Genomic DNA, 17,242 nt, shown 5'->3' with positions numbered 1-17,242 from the left:
ATGGACCTGCCCCTCCTATCTACTCTGAGTGTTCAGTTGAGCTGCCATTCCCCTCCCACCTGCCTAGCATTGTCAGATGACTGTAACCTGTCCCTGCCACCCCCACCCTGCTTGTCCACGTTCCATGACCCTATCCCCTTCCTCCTGTCCTCCATGGTCCATTTTACTGTCACACCCTTCTGCCATCTCTGGTCTGTTGTGCTGCAACTCCTCCTCCTGCATGCCCCACGTGGACTGTTGTGAGACCCCTTCCCCTGAAGACTCTTGTCTGTGCCCAGCTCCTACCCCTCCCTTCTATCCTGTATGCCCCTGCCCCCTCCTTCTTGCCCATCATGGCCATTGTGCTGCCACTAACCCGCCCGCTTGCCATGCATGGTCTTCTGTGCTGCCTCTTATTACCTCCCACCTTCCCTCCATATTTTGTGTGTATGCCATTTTAGTTTCACTGTTGCTCTCCATGGTGTGTCTTGCTTCTAGTGCCCATCCTGCCTGACCTCTGTGGTCAGCGTGCTGCTCCTGCCCTGCCCCCTTGCCCCCATCCCTCTGTTTCCATGTGCAGACCCCTATTCCCTCCCTCCTGGCTTGTCGGTTCCATGGTAATGCCCCTGATCCGTCCCTCCTGCCCTTTATGGTCCGTTATGCTGCAGCTTTCTCTCCTGTCTGTCCATTCTGGTCAGGTAGCTGCCATTGCCTCTTTCCCCTCGGTTCTCTGTTGTCCATGCGCATGGTCCCGTCCCCTCCCTGTTGCTTTCTATGGATTGTTGTGCTGCACTCTCGTCCCGCATGCCCTGTGTGGTGTATTGTGCTGCTGCAAACCCTGATGCCTGTTCTGTAGGGTCAGTTTGGTGCACCTCTCCATGTCCCTCCTGTCCTCTATTATCCGTGTCCATGTCCCCACCCCAATTCCTCCTGCCTTCCACGATCCAATGTACCAAACTTGCTAACATTTTGAACTTGGTAAGAGGGAGATTTTGAAAACAACTGGTGTATTGATTTTCCCCTTTGACTTACATTGAAAAAGAGGAAATTGTAGACAGGAGACAGATCAAATAAAGCCATTTTGGGCTTAAAACCATTGGACGTTTCCTGGCTGAATCGGGTCTGTTGGCAGGTATTGTTGTACTACTACTGCGTCTTCCTTCTGCCCACAATGGTCTATTATATTGCCACAGCCTCTCTTGCCAGTCCTATATTGTTGGTTTGTTGCCCCTGCCCCCTTTCCACTGCCCACCATAATCTGTTGTGCTGCCACTGCCCTTCCTGCCTGCCCAGTGTGGTCAGATTGTTGCCCCTGCACCCTCCTGCCTGCCTTCAATGTTCAGAGTCCCTGCCCCTGGCCTCTGCCTCTCACAGTGTCCTAATGAACAACGAGATTGCTAACATTCTATATTTATTACAAAAGTGTGGCACACCTGACGTCATCTTGATGTAATCAAAACTGTAATACCTAGAGCATTTCCTGTAGAAATTACATAGATGAGAGGGTTTTATTTGCATCAAAGATGGCTGCGAGAAGTAACACACTAAACATGAGCATAATTATGTATACAAAGAGAAGCGCAGCTGGTAAAGTGTGGTTGAACTGACACGCAGGCAGGATAGGTGTGGTAGATTAGCTATGGTAGATTAGATCGATATGGTAAGTATGAAAGGTCTACCTGGTTAGGTTAGTAGGTTAAGTATGGGAGATACAGTAGACAGATATGGTAGGTCTGCTAGTCGTGGTAGGGTAGGTGTGGTAGATTAGCCATGGTAGGTTAGATAGGTATGGTTAGTATGAGAGGACTAGCTGGTTAGGTTAGTAGGTTAAATATGGTAGATACAGTAGATAGATATGGTAGGTCTGCTAGTTGTGGTAGGGTAGGTGTGGTAGATTAGCCATGGTAGGTAAGATAGGTATGAGAGGTATGGCAGGTTAGGTTAGTAGGTTAAGTATGGTAGATACAGTAGATAGATATGGTAGGTCTGCTAGTTGTAGTAGGGTAGGTGTGGTAGATTAGCCATGGTCGGTTAGATAGGTATGGGAAGTATGAGAGGACTAGCTGGTTAGGTTAGTAGGTTAAATATGGTAGATACAGTAGATAGATATGGTAGGTCTGCTAGTTGTGGTAGGGTAGGTGTGGTATATTAGCCATGGTAGGTAAGATAGGTATGAGAGGTATGGCAGGTTAGGTTAGTAGGTTAAGTATGGTAGATACAGTAGATAGATATGGTAGGTCTGCTAGTTGTAGTAGGGTAGGTGTGGTAGATTAGCCATGGTCGGTTAGATAGGTATGGGAAGTATGAGAGGACTAGCTGGTTAGGTTAGTAGGTTAAATATGGTAGATACAGTAGATAGATATGGTAGGTCTGCTAGTTGTGGTAGGGTAGGCGTGGTAGATTAGCCATGGTCGGTTAGATAGGTATAGGAAGTATGAGAGGTCTAGCCGGTTAGGTTAGTAGGTTAAGTATGGTAGATACAGTAGCTAGATATGTTAGGTTTGCTAGTTATAGTAGGTTAGGTATACTAGGGTTATATGATACCCATGGGATATTTTGATATCTGCCCCTCTCTGAATCAGGGGGAGACCAGAAGTTTGGAGGAGAGAGAACTAACCCACATGTGGTTCCTCCAAACTCTCAACCAGAAACAGTTTATCTTTTCCACCAGGTCTTAACTTCCTGCGCTCACCACCAACAAACACTCTACATCTTATGTAAAGCACAGAAGGGGGCTGCTGTCAGAAGAGCAGAATTAAGCATCTTGTGATGGAAGAAAGACACAGACCATTAACAGCTCATTGAAGCTAAACATATCTAAAGCCTGTTACCACTGCACTACTCCAGGGTGGAAAGAGCTGAAGTAATCCTTTGTTTATTGTCAGTGAAGTGAGTTGGGGCCCTGAAGTTTGGACTAGAAAACAAATAAACCCCTTTTTTACTCAATTTCTCTCTCCTGTTTATTGACTGTTTCTCTCTCCTCTCCCTCTCCCTCTCCCTCTCTCCCCTCCCTCTCCCTCTCTCTCCCCTCCCTCCTCCCTCTCCCTATCCCTTCCTCTCTCTCTCTCACTCTCTCTCCCTCCCTCTCCTTCTCTCTCTCTCTCTCCCTCTCTTTCTCTCTCTCTCTCCCTCCCTCGCTTTCTCCCTTCCTCTTTCTCTCTCTCTCTCTCCCTCTCTTTCCCTCTCTCTCTCTCCCTCTCTCTCTCTCACTCTCTCTCCCTCCCTCTCCTTCTCTCTCCCCTCTCCCCCCTCTCTCTCACTCTCTCTCCCTCTCTTTCTCTCTCTCTCTCCCTCCCTCTCTCTCTCTCTCTTCCTCTCTATCTCTCTCTCTCTCCCTCTCTCTCTCGCTCTTCCTCTCTCTCTCCTCTCCTCCCCTCCCTGCAGTGGAGAGAGCAGTCTTCTACAGCCCCAGGGTGCAGAGCTGTGCTGGGCTCCCAGACGAGGCTGGAGAGTGTCCAGGGTCTTCCCAGAATCCTCCGCGCTCTCTTCTGAAAACCTCTCTCTGCCTCCATCCAGGTAAACACCCTTTCATCTCTTGTCTCTTCATGTTGTGGTGCATGCCATGTTCATGTGTGTTAGGTTCAGCCATGTTAGTGACGTCACTCTGGGACAGTAGATGCTGAAAGTGAGGGCGGGGGCTGATGACACAGGAATGACGCAGTCTGGGGTAGTAGTGGTAAATGAAGGCTTCTTACTACCACTGAGTGCAGCTCGAGGGACATATCTGCCTCACACCAGTGGTGTAGCAAGGATGCCAAGAGCTCTGAAGCAGCTACAATTGTAGTGCAGAGGGCCCCGCACAGCCCTGGGGCCCCTCACAGCTCTGGGGCCGCTCACAGCCCTGGGCCCCTCATAGCCCTGGGGCCCCTCACAGCCCTTGGGCCCCTCACAGCCCTGGACCTGGTGCGACAGCACCTGTTGCACGCTTGGTAGGTACGCCCCTGCCTCATACTCTTCCACCTCACACTCTGACATGTAAATATGTTCCTAGCATGCCATGTTGTATGTACTAGTCTGTTCAAGCTCACACCCCTCACAGTCCTTCCTCCCTGGTCTGTGGTACCTCCAGCACTGCTGATGCTCTTGTGTTACTGTGGACAGCACTTCTATCCACAGCTGTGCAGAGACACAAACACACAGAGGGTTGTGTGTCAAAGTGTCATTGACAGAAATAATGCCTGACTTTAATATAGTGTCTAAAATATCATTTGCAAAAAGTGAATCTCTCTGAGTGTAGATTTTCTGACTCTAATGTGTGATTCTTAAGGCACAATATCTTTGTCAGACAATATTTATTCCACAATATTCTGCTGCCAGACCCACAAAGAGGAGTCACTCTCAGATCATAACAAACATTTCAACACTTTGTTGCATGAACCACTTCATCAGTTGATCTGGACTCCTCTCGTTATCTCTTTTTTTCCTCTCTGACACTCATTCTCTCTCGCGTCCACTGTCTCTGCCAACTCTTTCCCTCTCCTTTATTCATTTATTTATTTCACTCTCTTTCTCTCTTTCTCTATTACTGTTTCTCTCCCTTTCGTTTTTCTTTCTCTGCTTTTCCCTCCCTCTATCTCACTGCACCTGTCTAACCCTCCTCCCTCCTTCCATCTCTCTGTACCCGTCTCTTCCTCTATATTTCTGTTCCTGTCTCTCCCTCCTCCGTCTCTCCCTCTCTCCCTCTCACTGTACCTGTCTCCCCTACCTCCCCCAATCTCTCTGTACCTGTCTGTCCCTCCCCTGTATCTGTCTCTCTTCTTCCTCCCTCCCTTCATCTCTCTGTACCTGTCTCTCCCCCCCTCCATCCCTCTGTACCTGTATTTTCCTTCCTCCCTGGGTTCTCTCTGACCTCTCTCTCCCTCCCTCTCTCTCCCCCTCTCTCTGTCTCTTTGTACCTGTCTTTTTCTCCTTCCCCCTCTCTCTGTCTCTCCCTCCCTCTCTCTGTCTCTCTGTCTCTCTGTCTCTCCCTCCTCTGTACCAGTTTCCCAGTACAACCTTCATGACAGACAAGGACGTCTCCCTGGACAGAGCTGCCCCAGGGTGAGGAATGAGCCTGGAACAGAAGATTCCTCTCCATGGAGAGATTTACAGCCTCATCTGAGAGAGACTCTGTGTCTCCACAGAGGTGAGAGAAATGTACCTTTTAACTTTCACAACACACATTTGTTTTTGAATAAATGTACATGTTGTTCTGGATATTTACATGTTAAATACAAGACAGTCAAGTCAAGTCAAGTCAAAAGACTGGATCAGAACACTATTTGTTGTGAATGTGCTTTTTGCAGGTCACTGCCTTTCATACATTGAAACCACCTGTGCTCCTGGACAGCACTGAACACACACTCTGCATATACTTCAGGTTACCATTGCTTGCACCTTTTGTTGAAACAGGCACTTATGTTTCCAGCAAAGCCAAGAAAGAGAGGACCCCATCCCCTAGGGCTGTCACTTCAAAGAAAAGAGAGGGGGGGGCCACGTGGCCCACCCTCCTGAGTCTGTAATGGCCCGAGGCCCCCATCCCCTGGGGTTGTCCCACTTACTGTGTCCGGGGGATACCACCCCTGTGGCACAATAGTCTGCCTGCCTGCACTACTATGTGTGCTTCCACCTGGGGGGATCATTTTTAAATCTACCGCCAAACAAGAGCAAACACTTGAGGCCTGGTGTAGATGTATTTAAGAACAACAAGGGGACCCAATTAAGTCAGCAAGGGACCTTGGGAGTGACTTATTAGAGGCAACAGTGGTCCCTTACAAAAAGGAGCAATAAAACCTATAGACTCAGTTGTTTCTATGTTGATTTGACATACCCAGCCGGACAGAGGTCGGATATTTACTCATAAGTAATAAAAAGGAGTATTTACAAAACAATATACAAGGTGGGGCACAAGCCTGTGCCATACTTAACACATGTACAACATATAACAAAGGGAACAGAACATGAAACAAAGGGCTTTTAGGCAAAAGCTTAGGGTTTGTTGTACTGGTAATTGCACAATGTCAAATGTACAATAGAACATTACTTACACCTTTACACTTAAAGGACGTTTAGGTTTTTACAAATGTATAAGGTGTATAAAGTTGTCGACGGTGTTTCGATCCGTTTAAACCGATATGCGGATCATCATCAGGATATAGAATTTATGCCTAACATTAGAGAGCCTCATTTGCCGTAATGGAGCCGTAGGGGCCGTGTGGCTCACGATGCGGACAACTCCATGGAAACATGGCCAGCAGATGCCTTCCATCCCTCACACATGGGTGTAAGACTGTCTCCATGCTATAACCATCAAGTTAAAGATTGACTGGGCTCTGAGCCTCCCCAGGCGGACCCCTTCTCCATCCAGTGTCCCAAAATAACTAAAGGGAGGGTTACCTTAATGCTTATACCAATAATTTTAGTCAATACTACCCCCACTTCCTGCCAGAAGGACTGGATTGCCGGACACTGCCAGAAGAGGTGAACTTCCTACGCATTCTCCATAGCACACTTCGGACAGTGCCTCTTCTTACTGTCCCCCCTCTTTGGTAGCTTCTTTGGCGACCAGTACGCCCTGTATAGTGTAAACAAGTGATTGCTCCTGAGTGGTGCTGACTTCACTGAAGACCAAAGCATAGATAAGGATACTTGTCATAAGTGTGAAACATTGCAGCCCGGCGTGTTCAGCTTCTGGATCACCTCCGGCGAAATCCCGATATCATCTTCACCCCGTACCAGCGCCTAGTACCATATGGAAATATTTCTTTCTTGTATTTCTGCTTACTTTGTAATTCATCTTCAATTTCCAAATCCTGCCCCCAGTTTGACTAGGTTCGAGACCAGGTTGCTAATTGACAGTATTTGAATCTAGATAGTCTAAATTCCGTGGTTGTCTGTAGGCTGTCAAATGGTTATAGAGAACCTTCCTCAGTTCGCTGGCCCCACCTTTCTATAACCGCCGCTAGCAAGGGTGCAGCTAAATTGTCTTGCAGGCACAGAGGTTTCCCTGGGGAGTTCCAAATTGGGGGCTTAATTAAAGTATTTGGGATGTCCAAATTTATATAGAAAAAGTTTCCTTTCTCTGCAAGATTTTTTTTCAGGGCCCATTAATTATGCTGGGATATCACTGGAATTCATTAGCAGTTTTCTTACATTTTTCAATGAAAAAGCCCAACAATAGAGTTGGAAGTCTGGGAGTGTAATACCACCAGCTACCTTTCTCTTTCTGAGTTTTTTCCAGGCAATTCTTACACTTCTGCACCTCCAAATAAAACTTCATAATTCTCCCTATAATTTTTGAACCATCTCGCTTAAAATACAGAGGAAGTGAAGTACCAAAAATGGTATACCATAGAGCTATACCTACCAATAGCCCATATACCTGATTTACCAATAATACGTCAGTCGGCAATGGAGAAGGTTCAATTATTTATTTTGCAAAGGCGCCCTATATAGGGGAGCCTCACTCTCGACACAGCCCTCGAAGGTGCACAGAGGAGACTACTGGATTACATTCAAAACAGTGCATATATACTTTCAGCATACCTCATAAAACCCCGTACATGGAAAAGTATCACTTCGTGTAAAGCCATCAGGAAAACCTATATAAGGCGCAACTAATTGATTAGAAACTCAGCTCAAGTTATTCCGGGGGTAGGTCAGTAAAGGTGCCTCCCTTTTATTCTGAGGCACAGGAGTACAGGTATTGCGTCTACAAAAATGTGCTCATCCTAGAAGATGAAAAAATGCTACAATTGCATCCACTGCAACAATGTAATGGAAGGGCCATATATACAGCATCCCCAAACTGGCAAGAGAATCAAACTCAGGCAACAAACAGATTGTAACTCAATGTATGTGATCTACAGCATAAAATGTCCGTGTGGAAAATTGTATATAGACAAAACGGAACGAAAGATAAAAGTCAGAATCACAGAACATAAGAGTTGAATACGAAACAAGACTTTAACATCAAGTCTAGTATCTCATTGGACAGAAATGAAACATACGATTCCGCAACTAAGATTTCAAGTTCTGGAACAGATTCAACTGAAACCAGATCGAAATAATGAAACTTGGTTATCATGAAGAGAAATCTGATGGATTGACTTTTTACAAACTCAAACACCAAAAGGTCTTAATGACAAAATAGATATGTCATGTTTCCTGTAAATCTATGGACTAGCACCATCTCTTCTTGAAACAGGAATTTGAATCCACACATTCTATGATTGTATTTAATTTCTTACATCAATTTCTTACATTTAAGATATATTCTTGTGTCCATCAGTAAATATATATGACATGTTTTTTTGGGGTTGACCTGTTAAAGTAATTAACTTCATAGTTTTCGGCACTCCATGGTATATACAAAGCATCAATGTTAATAACATCATTGATCAACACACGTTATAAACAAGCCTGCGTATAATTGATCTATACACAAGAAAACTATGGAATACCACACATAGATTTGATTATCACATCCTATTTTTATTAACATTTATTTCATCTGGCTTTTTGTTCTCCATTTCTTTGTTTCTTTGTGCACCTTCACAGCTAGCGATAGCTATACTCAGTATTTCTTCTTTGTTTATAGTGAACCACGTTCTCTATAATATTCACCACAACATAGTCAGTAATTACTCCATTCAGCAATATAATAAAGTGAGCATATTTATATTTCTCAAACAGGAAACGTTTCTGTTGTAGCGCCTTTATATGCAATTTGCTCACTCCCATCGTAGTATCGTGCGTCATGACAGTTCGGATACTTCCGCAGTCTGTCCTTTATTTCTATACTTGCACACATAGGCGAGATCCCGGAGAAACTTTCTTCGACTTCACGTCTTAGACGCCGACTGTTAAATGCGAACCCTCGCTGCTCAGGTATTTATTTTTCCGAGTAGATCTCTTTCAGTAAGGCCCCTGTGACTTCAACTTACGGGATCATTTTCATTTCAGATAAGGCACCGTGACTTCGTAAACAACTGAACCTTTGGTTGACGCCCACAAAGTAAACGGAGCTCCCGCTCATTGAGTTCTACCTCGTAGTTACAGGTACTCACTTATTTACACTAAGCCACTCAGCTCAGTAAAACCCAATGGGAATTTTTTTATCATCACGATCTTATTTCGCTTTTTTAAGGGTGATACTTTAACAGTAGCGGAACTTTCAGTCTCCACGCCAGAAGACAACAGTTAATTATGAAAGGAGTTTCCAAATAAATAGGTAAACTCAAGTTTACATACCCCATCATTTATTTAATTTTCCAGTCAGTAAAATCTAGCATAACACTTATATATTTATGTGTATCTCGCAGAAGCCACTAACTTGTCAACCGAGAATCTACATGCGCCACGAGGGGATCGCCCCTGAAACCCACGTTTTATATGCCTGTGAATGCATAGGTAACCCTTTGCCTTACTTACCAGTGAAACTATCAGGGATTACACTCTTATCTACCCTCCATAGCAAGTTCTTCACCTTCTGTCTTGTTGACTTTTCAGCAGTTCCACCTACAGAGGTCGTTTTGTTTTTCACCGAATATATACACCTCGGCCATAACGGACATTTGAGAAACGGTATGAAATTCAGTACTGTCGCTTTTCTTGCACTTTTTCAACAATTAGATAATTTTCATAACTAGCGTACTACTATTCAATTTTAAGGTTCACATTGGAGCAATTGCTGATCTTTGAGTCTGCATATATATCAAGCACCACATGGCAGTAGAGTACTCATGGTGAGTTTTTCCTCGTGTGTTATTTTTTTCAATTCGAGAACCACTTTTTCATTAATCAGAGTTTCATTCTTACCCCTTTATTTATTTTTTCACCAATGGAATAATATGGGTTTTCCAAATTACGCAATTAAGCAATACTTATTGTACTTTAGGCAACTATGGTATGTCATTATTCGAAATTATGCATAGCATGGCCAAATGTCGATGAGTATGAGTATGTCCAACAGAGTCATCTTCATGTTCACCCTAGAAAAAGTCATTTGTTCAACTAGTCTTGTTAATTATAAATCAAAGATTGTAAACGTATCATTTAACCACCCTGTGTGCTGACGGTCGCAGACAAAACATGTTAACATTATTTTCTTTTTTAGTGCCCCTGACGAAGGGATAGCATCCCGAAATGCATTGGGACAGGATAACTTTTTTCTTCATTTGTAACCTTGTTCTGTTTATCAAATCAGTGAATTGAACGTTTGAGCAAAAAAGCATGAACAAGCATCGTTTTTGATATATGTAAACGCATTAATTTTGGAAAAACAGAGAAAATATCAACAATAATAAACTTTTTGAAAATCCTAAGCAACGTTTCTTAATCAAGATTACTAAGGCAGATGGATCTCTGCCAAAGGTAGTGCGGAAAGGGTCTAATGACGACTGTCACTAGTATATATTCATTTTTCAATTGTGGAGATTGGCCGCTCCTCCCCTCCCAGCACACCCTCGCAAAAGTATGATATAATTATATTCAAAAAATTTGAAACGGAGTAAAAAGGAGTGCACTTCGCAACCCCACTCACCATCCTAGAAGAAAGACAGATGTGACCTTGAGTTTCCTAAGTTAGAATCAATGGTCCTTTCATAGCTCAGGCTGGCCTCTTAGGCCCTCTACACAGTAACAGGTCACGTGTTTTCCTAACTAACGAAAGAGACCCCGGGAAATGAAACCAAAATGGCGTTTGTTCAGTCTGGGCCCGATTCTTAAAATATACATGGATGGGTCGAGTGTATTTACAAGGGTTTATCCTGAAGGTAGCATTGATATATTGGATACATTAAGCCAACATTATACAATAGCGATTTAATATTCCTTCAGACTGGCCTTTTGGCGTAATGTAGCCAATATATCATATAACAAGACTCCTAATCCAAGAACACACCTTCATCTATGTGCATGAGGTCAGCAACCTCCTTCCGTACTAACTGCTTCTCAATTTTCACTTGTTTCGAAACGGTCAGTGAGGAAGTGAGCCTGGCGGCACAATAGGAACAGCATGCCGGCCCACAATGAAGACACAGGCAACACACAAATACCACCCCAAGTGCTCCAGCCAGGATCATGAAAATTTTCCAACCCCAGGTGGATAGGAGATCCCAGAACCACCCGGTTAAGGACCAAGTACCAGTATCAGCATGAACTTCAGCAGCTAAGCGATGTAGCTTCTGAATGGCCAAATGTATATTTGGAGCAGAATCAGGAATATATACACAGCAGGAGCTGCCGATCACGCGGCATGCTGCTCCTCGATCTGCTAGGATGACGTCAAGCACCATCCGATTTTGAAGCGAAACGAATCTCGTAGCCTGAAGATCTACTGTCAAATTAGTTAAAATTCCAGTAGTGGTTTGAACTACATTTTCCACTACCCCAGAGAGACGCCTGACATCCCTACTGGTAAAAATAGGACCCCATATAGGAAAGAAACCTTTTACTATGTCTACAAACTGCTGTGCAGCAGTATCAGTCTGGTCAGTGCTATCAGTGTCAATACTTCTACTAACTCGATAAGGATCCGAATGTCGTTTAGTCAGCTGGTGTGTCTTATGATAATTAGAAGGGGCTATATAGACCGGAGGGTAAATGAAGGACAGGTAACAATGCCCTGCTCATTCTCGAGGAAGCCTAGTGTAAGCGTTTTTACCGCATACAAAATACACATAGGAGGAGTTAATAAGGGCGGAGTGCTGTTGGTATGCAAAGTGTAGGTGTAATTGCATCTACTATCTCCTACCTTAACATGACCTTTCCCTTGTATACAAAAGGAAGCAGTACTATTCAAAATAGGAACTGGCATTGCCTTGACATCAGTAACATTACATTCTTGGAAATGCTGAAAATATTTCGTGGTGTTAAAATATTCAAAATCTAACATTTGTTCTTTTACTTGTGGATCTACCCCTGAGGCGGAAGCCAGGTGCTGTTTTTACCTGGTGGCACGTTATTTTAATTGCGCTCTCTCAAAAACGTATTTCTCTCTTGTCCAGAGCAACTTGCACACGCTCTTTTAAAATTGTGTTTCACTGTGTTTATATATTGTGTTTTTAGCAAAACACCTATTTGGACCAAAAGACACTGCCCCTACCTGCATTCACTCCCCACACAGCCGATTTGGACTCTGTTGCGAGCGTGGGTGGACGCCATTTTGGGTGAGGAAGGGATAACGCGCTAGTCGCCGCTGCCTCCTGCCCTCCTTTCCTCTCCTCCTTGAAATGAACACTAATCCCCGACGGCGCAGCGGGCGGGCGCAGCGGGCACGCCAAAGGCCGGGCCGAGGGCCATAATCCCGGGTCCATCTGGTACAGGTGAGCATGCACGCTATTTGGCCGATGACCTCCTACAGCTAAGATCAGTCCAAATTAATACCTGCCTGTTGGACTTGGCCCGCAGGGCTGGTTCACCCCTGAACTTTTTGCCTTATGTGTGACCCTGTGTCAGTGATTTTTGGGTCTCTGCGCACTTTTCCCTGGGTCCCAGAGTGAAAGTGCATGCGTGTAGCATGGCTGGCCTGCCCTCCCATAGGAATGCATGGGGAATGTGTGTGTCCCTGGTAGTTCCTGATGCGTGGGGAGTGCAGGCTCGAGTTTAGTATGTGTAAACTCGTGAGAGTGAATGCTGCGAGATGGTGTCTGCGGCATGTATGTGTCTAGAAGGGAAGTGCTACTTCTGGACATTGAGATATGTGTGCGTGTGCTGTGAGGGTGCTGGAGCGTGATTGGCTGGAGCTGGCTGGCATGCCAGGCTCCAGGAAGTCTGGATGGGTCTGCCCGGTGGTGAGTGGGAGATTAGCATGAGTGATGTGTGGGAGGAGTGTACCTGTGTCCTGGATGGGCTGGGTTTTCCCCACACAATGCTGGCTCCGCCCCCCTGTGGTGTGTCTAACGACCCTAGCCTCCCCAGTGAAAGAAATGGGTGGTTGGGCCATCAAGAGTGCTCCAGAGCCAGCTGCAACTGGTTTTCCCCCCACCCTGCACCTTAGACAAAGGATTTGTTAGTATAAGAAGGGGCTGTGTCCCCTTGGAAAATGTTCTGCTTTTGGATCCTGCCAGAGGGGGCTGTTGCTGCTGCTGGGGCCAGAGGACCGCCACTTGGACTGTCTCCCTGCCTGGAGACCCAGTGTGCTGGCTCTGGCCCAGAATTGCCCCCCCTGCCTGCCTCCAGACCCTGCTGGAGCTTGTGCTGTACCTACAGCCCTGAGAGCGCTGCTCTCTGCCCTTCAGCGCTGGGGAGCGCTGGAATCCCTTGCCTAGCGCTTGAGAGCGCTTTATTTGGCCCGGTGGCGCTTGGGAGCGCCTTTTCTTGGAGGCTAGCGCTGCTAGCGCTTTGAGAGCCAGCCGGTGCCCACCCGGCATCAGCCCGAAATTGCGGTGCCTAGCGAGTGCCTACCTCGCTTTATATTTGCTCAGGAGGCCGGTGCCCACCCGGCATTGCCCAGGTCTGTGATTTATTGGAATCACGAGGGAGCCCACTCCTCGGATCCTGGGAGCCCGCCTGCCTAAAAACTAGCCGCCGCGCTGCCCTCGGCGACCCGGAAGCACTGGGCCGGCTGACCAATTGCAGTGCGGCCCGAGACAGGCAACCCGGAAGTCCCGCCCCTCGCAGCAGAGAAGCTGCCGGCCGGGTCCCCGAGGCTCCCCGAGTGGAGAGGAGAGCCCCGGGATGACAGGAAAGGAGCCCCGCCGTCCAGGAAGAGTCCTGGACCTTCGAGGCCCCGGAGAGTGAGGGGGAGCCCCGCCCGCGGCCCCTGCAGCGCCGCCCAGAGAGGAGCAGCGCGAGAGGAGCCGTCCTGCAGCAGAGAGACCGGTGAGTGCCCGCCCCTCCCCTGCAGTACCCGGGCCTGAGAGAGGCCAGTAGCGCTCGAGCCCAGAGAGGCTCGTGGGACCTTGTCTTGTATTCTAAGTCCCCAGAGGGGGGACTCCAACGAAGGGGGCACCTCTGTTCTTTAAAGGCCCTGTGGGGGCCCGGGCATTTATTTGTTCTGAGCCTGGAAGGCTCCAACGGCGGCCGCATTTCTCTTTAGAGCCAGAGAGGCTAGAGGCGCTATTTGTTTACCGAGCCCAGAGAGGCTCTAGGGGGCCTGCTGGTTTCGCGAGAGCCCTGAGAAAGGCTCATTACCCATTTTCGTTTTGAGAGCCCTGAGAGGCTCTGGGGCCCAGTGGTCCTGGAAAGAAGTGCCTGAGAGAGGCTCAGGGCACCAGTTCTTGTCCAGGAGCCCAGTGAGGCTCCGCAGTGCCACAGAGGTGGTTCTTGACCCAGAGAGGCTCCAACGTTGCCCTAACTTTCCCTGCACCAGTTGCCCAGCACTTTGTGGGCAACTGCTACGTTTAGGCCCTAACATTGGGACACAGGGACTGTCACAGGTGGTGACTGAGTTTGGCGCAATTGTACTTTTCCTGCACCTCTGAATGTGTTTTTATGCGTCATGTGCTTTGTTCTACACCTCTGAATGTATTGTGATGCATCATGTGTTTTCCCTCCTTACACCTCTGAATGAATGTTATGCATTGCATCATGTGTTTTGCCTTTACACCCCTACAGGTATTGTGACATGTAGGTGGATGTTTTCTCCCTAGTACAGGTGGTGCTAGTGAGGTCCTGTTACCAGTGATTACTGGTTGTGTGCTCTATTTTTATATTGTGTGCTACAGTGATTTTTACTTTCTACAAGTTCTAAAAGTGCTGATACCCCTGACAGTGGTCCAAGTGGCCCTGTCCTGTGCAATATCCCTTGTAAATTCCGCCCGTGCCTGTTGGCACAGTGTAACAAGATGTGTGTTTTATCTGATGTATATTTATTATAATACAAAGGCTATTTTTATATAACCTTGTGTGGAGTTTTCCTTTGTGGTGGGCCTTTGGTTGTTGTTGCTGGGGTGCGTGCGCAAATACTTAACTTACTTCGCCTCCAGGTTTAGCCTTGCTGCTCGCGCCACGTTACCTAGAGGGTGAGCAGGGGTTATCTTGGCGTGTGACTCCCTTGCCCTGACTTGGGAGTGGTGGTCTCTGACTGACTTTGGCGAAAGCCCTGGCCAGCCAGGGATCCCATTTCCAACATTGGCGGCAAGCGGTGAGGATAAGGATTTGTGTTGCGTTGTACCACAGTAGCGGCTGGCCGCACTTCAAAGCTCTACATTTTTAGATAACCACATTTTGGGGATTATTGTTGTTGGTAAAATTCCATTGTTTCTTCTCCTGAAGAGTGTCATTTGATAATTGTGTTCCGTACATTTGTCCCCCACCCTGCTTCCAGAGTTTGGTACCTGTGTCGCTTTTGGTCAGGTTGAGAAGTCAGGGGTGGTAGAAACTGCCTTACCGATCCGAGGGGAGGGTGTGTGTGGATGAATGGTGTGTTTTTCTGGATGCATGAGTGAGTTCTCTTTGATAAGGAGAGTGTTGAAGTTTTGGAATTGTGTACTCTTACTTCAGATTGCTAGGTCCCGTGTGTTGCACGTGTCTGTGAGCATCCTGTCAAGATGGAATCTCCTTTTAACCTCTGTGGCCTGTTTAGGTACAGTATGCATGAGTTGGTGCGGTTTTGTGAGGAGAGAGACATCACAGTGAGTGAGTCAGACACTCAGTCCAAGCTTAGGGATAACATGATCCTGTGGCAGAAGAGTGACTGGGAGCGTGAGCACAGTGAGAGAGAGAGGGCCCGGGCCGCACACCATGAGGGTGGTGGGTCTGGGGGGAGCCCTGAAGAGTCTGATGTGGAGAGTGAGTTTGACAGTGGATGGGCGCCAGCAGAGAGCGAGTACTCCCTAGATAGGGAGTCCCTTGCTGGGTCTAGTGTCAGATGTAGCACCCCATCCCTTTCCCTGTCCCCAGAGGAGTGGGTGGATAGGAGAGAAGAGAGGGAGCACCAGCTGGCCATGGAGAAGCTCCGGTTAGAGTATGCCAGAGAGATGGCGCAGCTGGGTGTGAATGAGCGGATTGCCGAGGCTGAGAGGGCCTTGGCCAGGGAGAAGATAGCCCTAGAGTGTAGGTTATCCCCTGACCGCAGTCATAATTTTCTGGATCCCCCAGGGAGGGTTGAGTCCAGTGGTGGCAGCTATTTAGATTCCAGTATAGGAAATCCCAGTCCCAGTTCCCCCAGTCTGGTACCTGTTTCCCCAGAGGAGGAGAATAGGTTGAGGTTTAGGAACCTCAGGAAACGTCTCATCAGTCTTGGGAAGATTTTGAGGATGACTGTTGTGGAGCCCTGTGTGATTGGGTACGGGAGCCCACGAAATGTGATTGGGAGATATTGTTCGATATGTTTCTCAGAGAGCAGTTGCTCAGTTGTTGTTCACCAGGGTTGCGCAAACACCTGTTGGGGTGTGGATTGTCTGAGGCATGTGAGCTTGCAGATGAAGCAGACCGCTGGGAGAGGGCCAGAGGATCTTTTGAGTCCCTAGTGAGTGACTCCAAAAGTAGTGGTTCAGGGATCTTCCAGCCCAGCGTGGTGGAAGAGGCTCAGTGTAGCCCAGCTAGGTCCCAGGATAGCGAGGAGGGTGTAGGGGCTCACTGCCTGGCTCAGTGGAGCAGGAGTGAGGGGGAGACCGAGGTTCCCCAGACGCCCGAAGCCCTGCCTCAGGACTTGGATGGTTTCTTGAGGGAACACCAGGTTGGGGACCTAGGCTGTCCTGTTAGCCCATTTGAGGAGGATCTCCTAGTGAGTAGAGGACCTGGAGCGTCTGTAACCAGAGCTCCTGTGGTTCTAGAGGCTGGCAGTACCGCTCCGGTAGGGAGGGTACAGGAGTCCAGCGTGAGGAGTGATTGGGGGATGAGTTTCCAAGTGGATGCACCAGTGGACCAGAGACTAGCCAGTTGGGCTAGATCTTCTTGGAGGGACCCGGGTGGCACCACTTCTGGTCTGGGGGATCGTCACGCACTGTCAGGTGGACAGAGGGCGGGAGATCTGCGCCAGACAGACAGTCACACAACAGATGTGTCAGTTGTTAGCCTCAGGGGGATTGTGTGTGAGTCCCCAGAAGTCCTGGAGTGCCAGGCAGTTGTTCCACCAAAGGTTTTAGACCGGAGGTTGGATGGCCAGGTTCAGGATCAGCCTGACCTGAAGGGTAGGACGACTGTAACCAGTGTCCTGACCGGTTCTTCTTCCAGAGGAACTTCTCCAGGTTGGAGAGGGCAGACCTCTGGAAGGGGGTGCAGAGGGTGGGAGAGCCCACCTCTGACCCCGGTGCAACCTGAGGGGTTAAGCCCTAGGTTGGAATGGCGTTCTAGGTGTCCCCCTCGCACGGGGAGGAGGAACCCTAAAAGAAGAGGA

At 47.6% G+C, this 17,242-nt stretch overlaps 1 protein-coding gene across 1 annotated transcript in view; it reads left to right on the top strand.

Annotated features, from left to right (window-relative positions):
* LOC144769996 (butyrophilin subfamily 1 member A1-like) overlaps nt 1-17,242 on the top strand; it is a 156,804-nt gene that overhangs the window by 97,698 nt on the left and 41,864 nt on the right. The window contains exons 3-4 of the mRNA XM_078654192.1: nt 3,364-3,495; nt 4,961-5,104. Coding sequence (XP_078510318.1) covers nt 3,364-3,495; nt 4,961-5,104 — 276 coding nt within the window. The remainder of the gene's footprint in view (nt 1-3,363; nt 3,496-4,960; nt 5,105-17,242) is intronic.

Source organism: Lissotriton helveticus, chromosome 7 (assembly GCF_964261635.1).
Source record: "Lissotriton helveticus chromosome 7, aLisHel1.1, whole genome shotgun sequence".
NCBI classification, from domain to species: Eukaryota; Metazoa; Chordata; class Amphibia; order Caudata; family Salamandridae; genus Lissotriton; species Lissotriton helveticus.
Note: the sequence above shows the minus strand (reverse complement) of the source record. Positions and strands in the feature narration are given on the sequence as shown.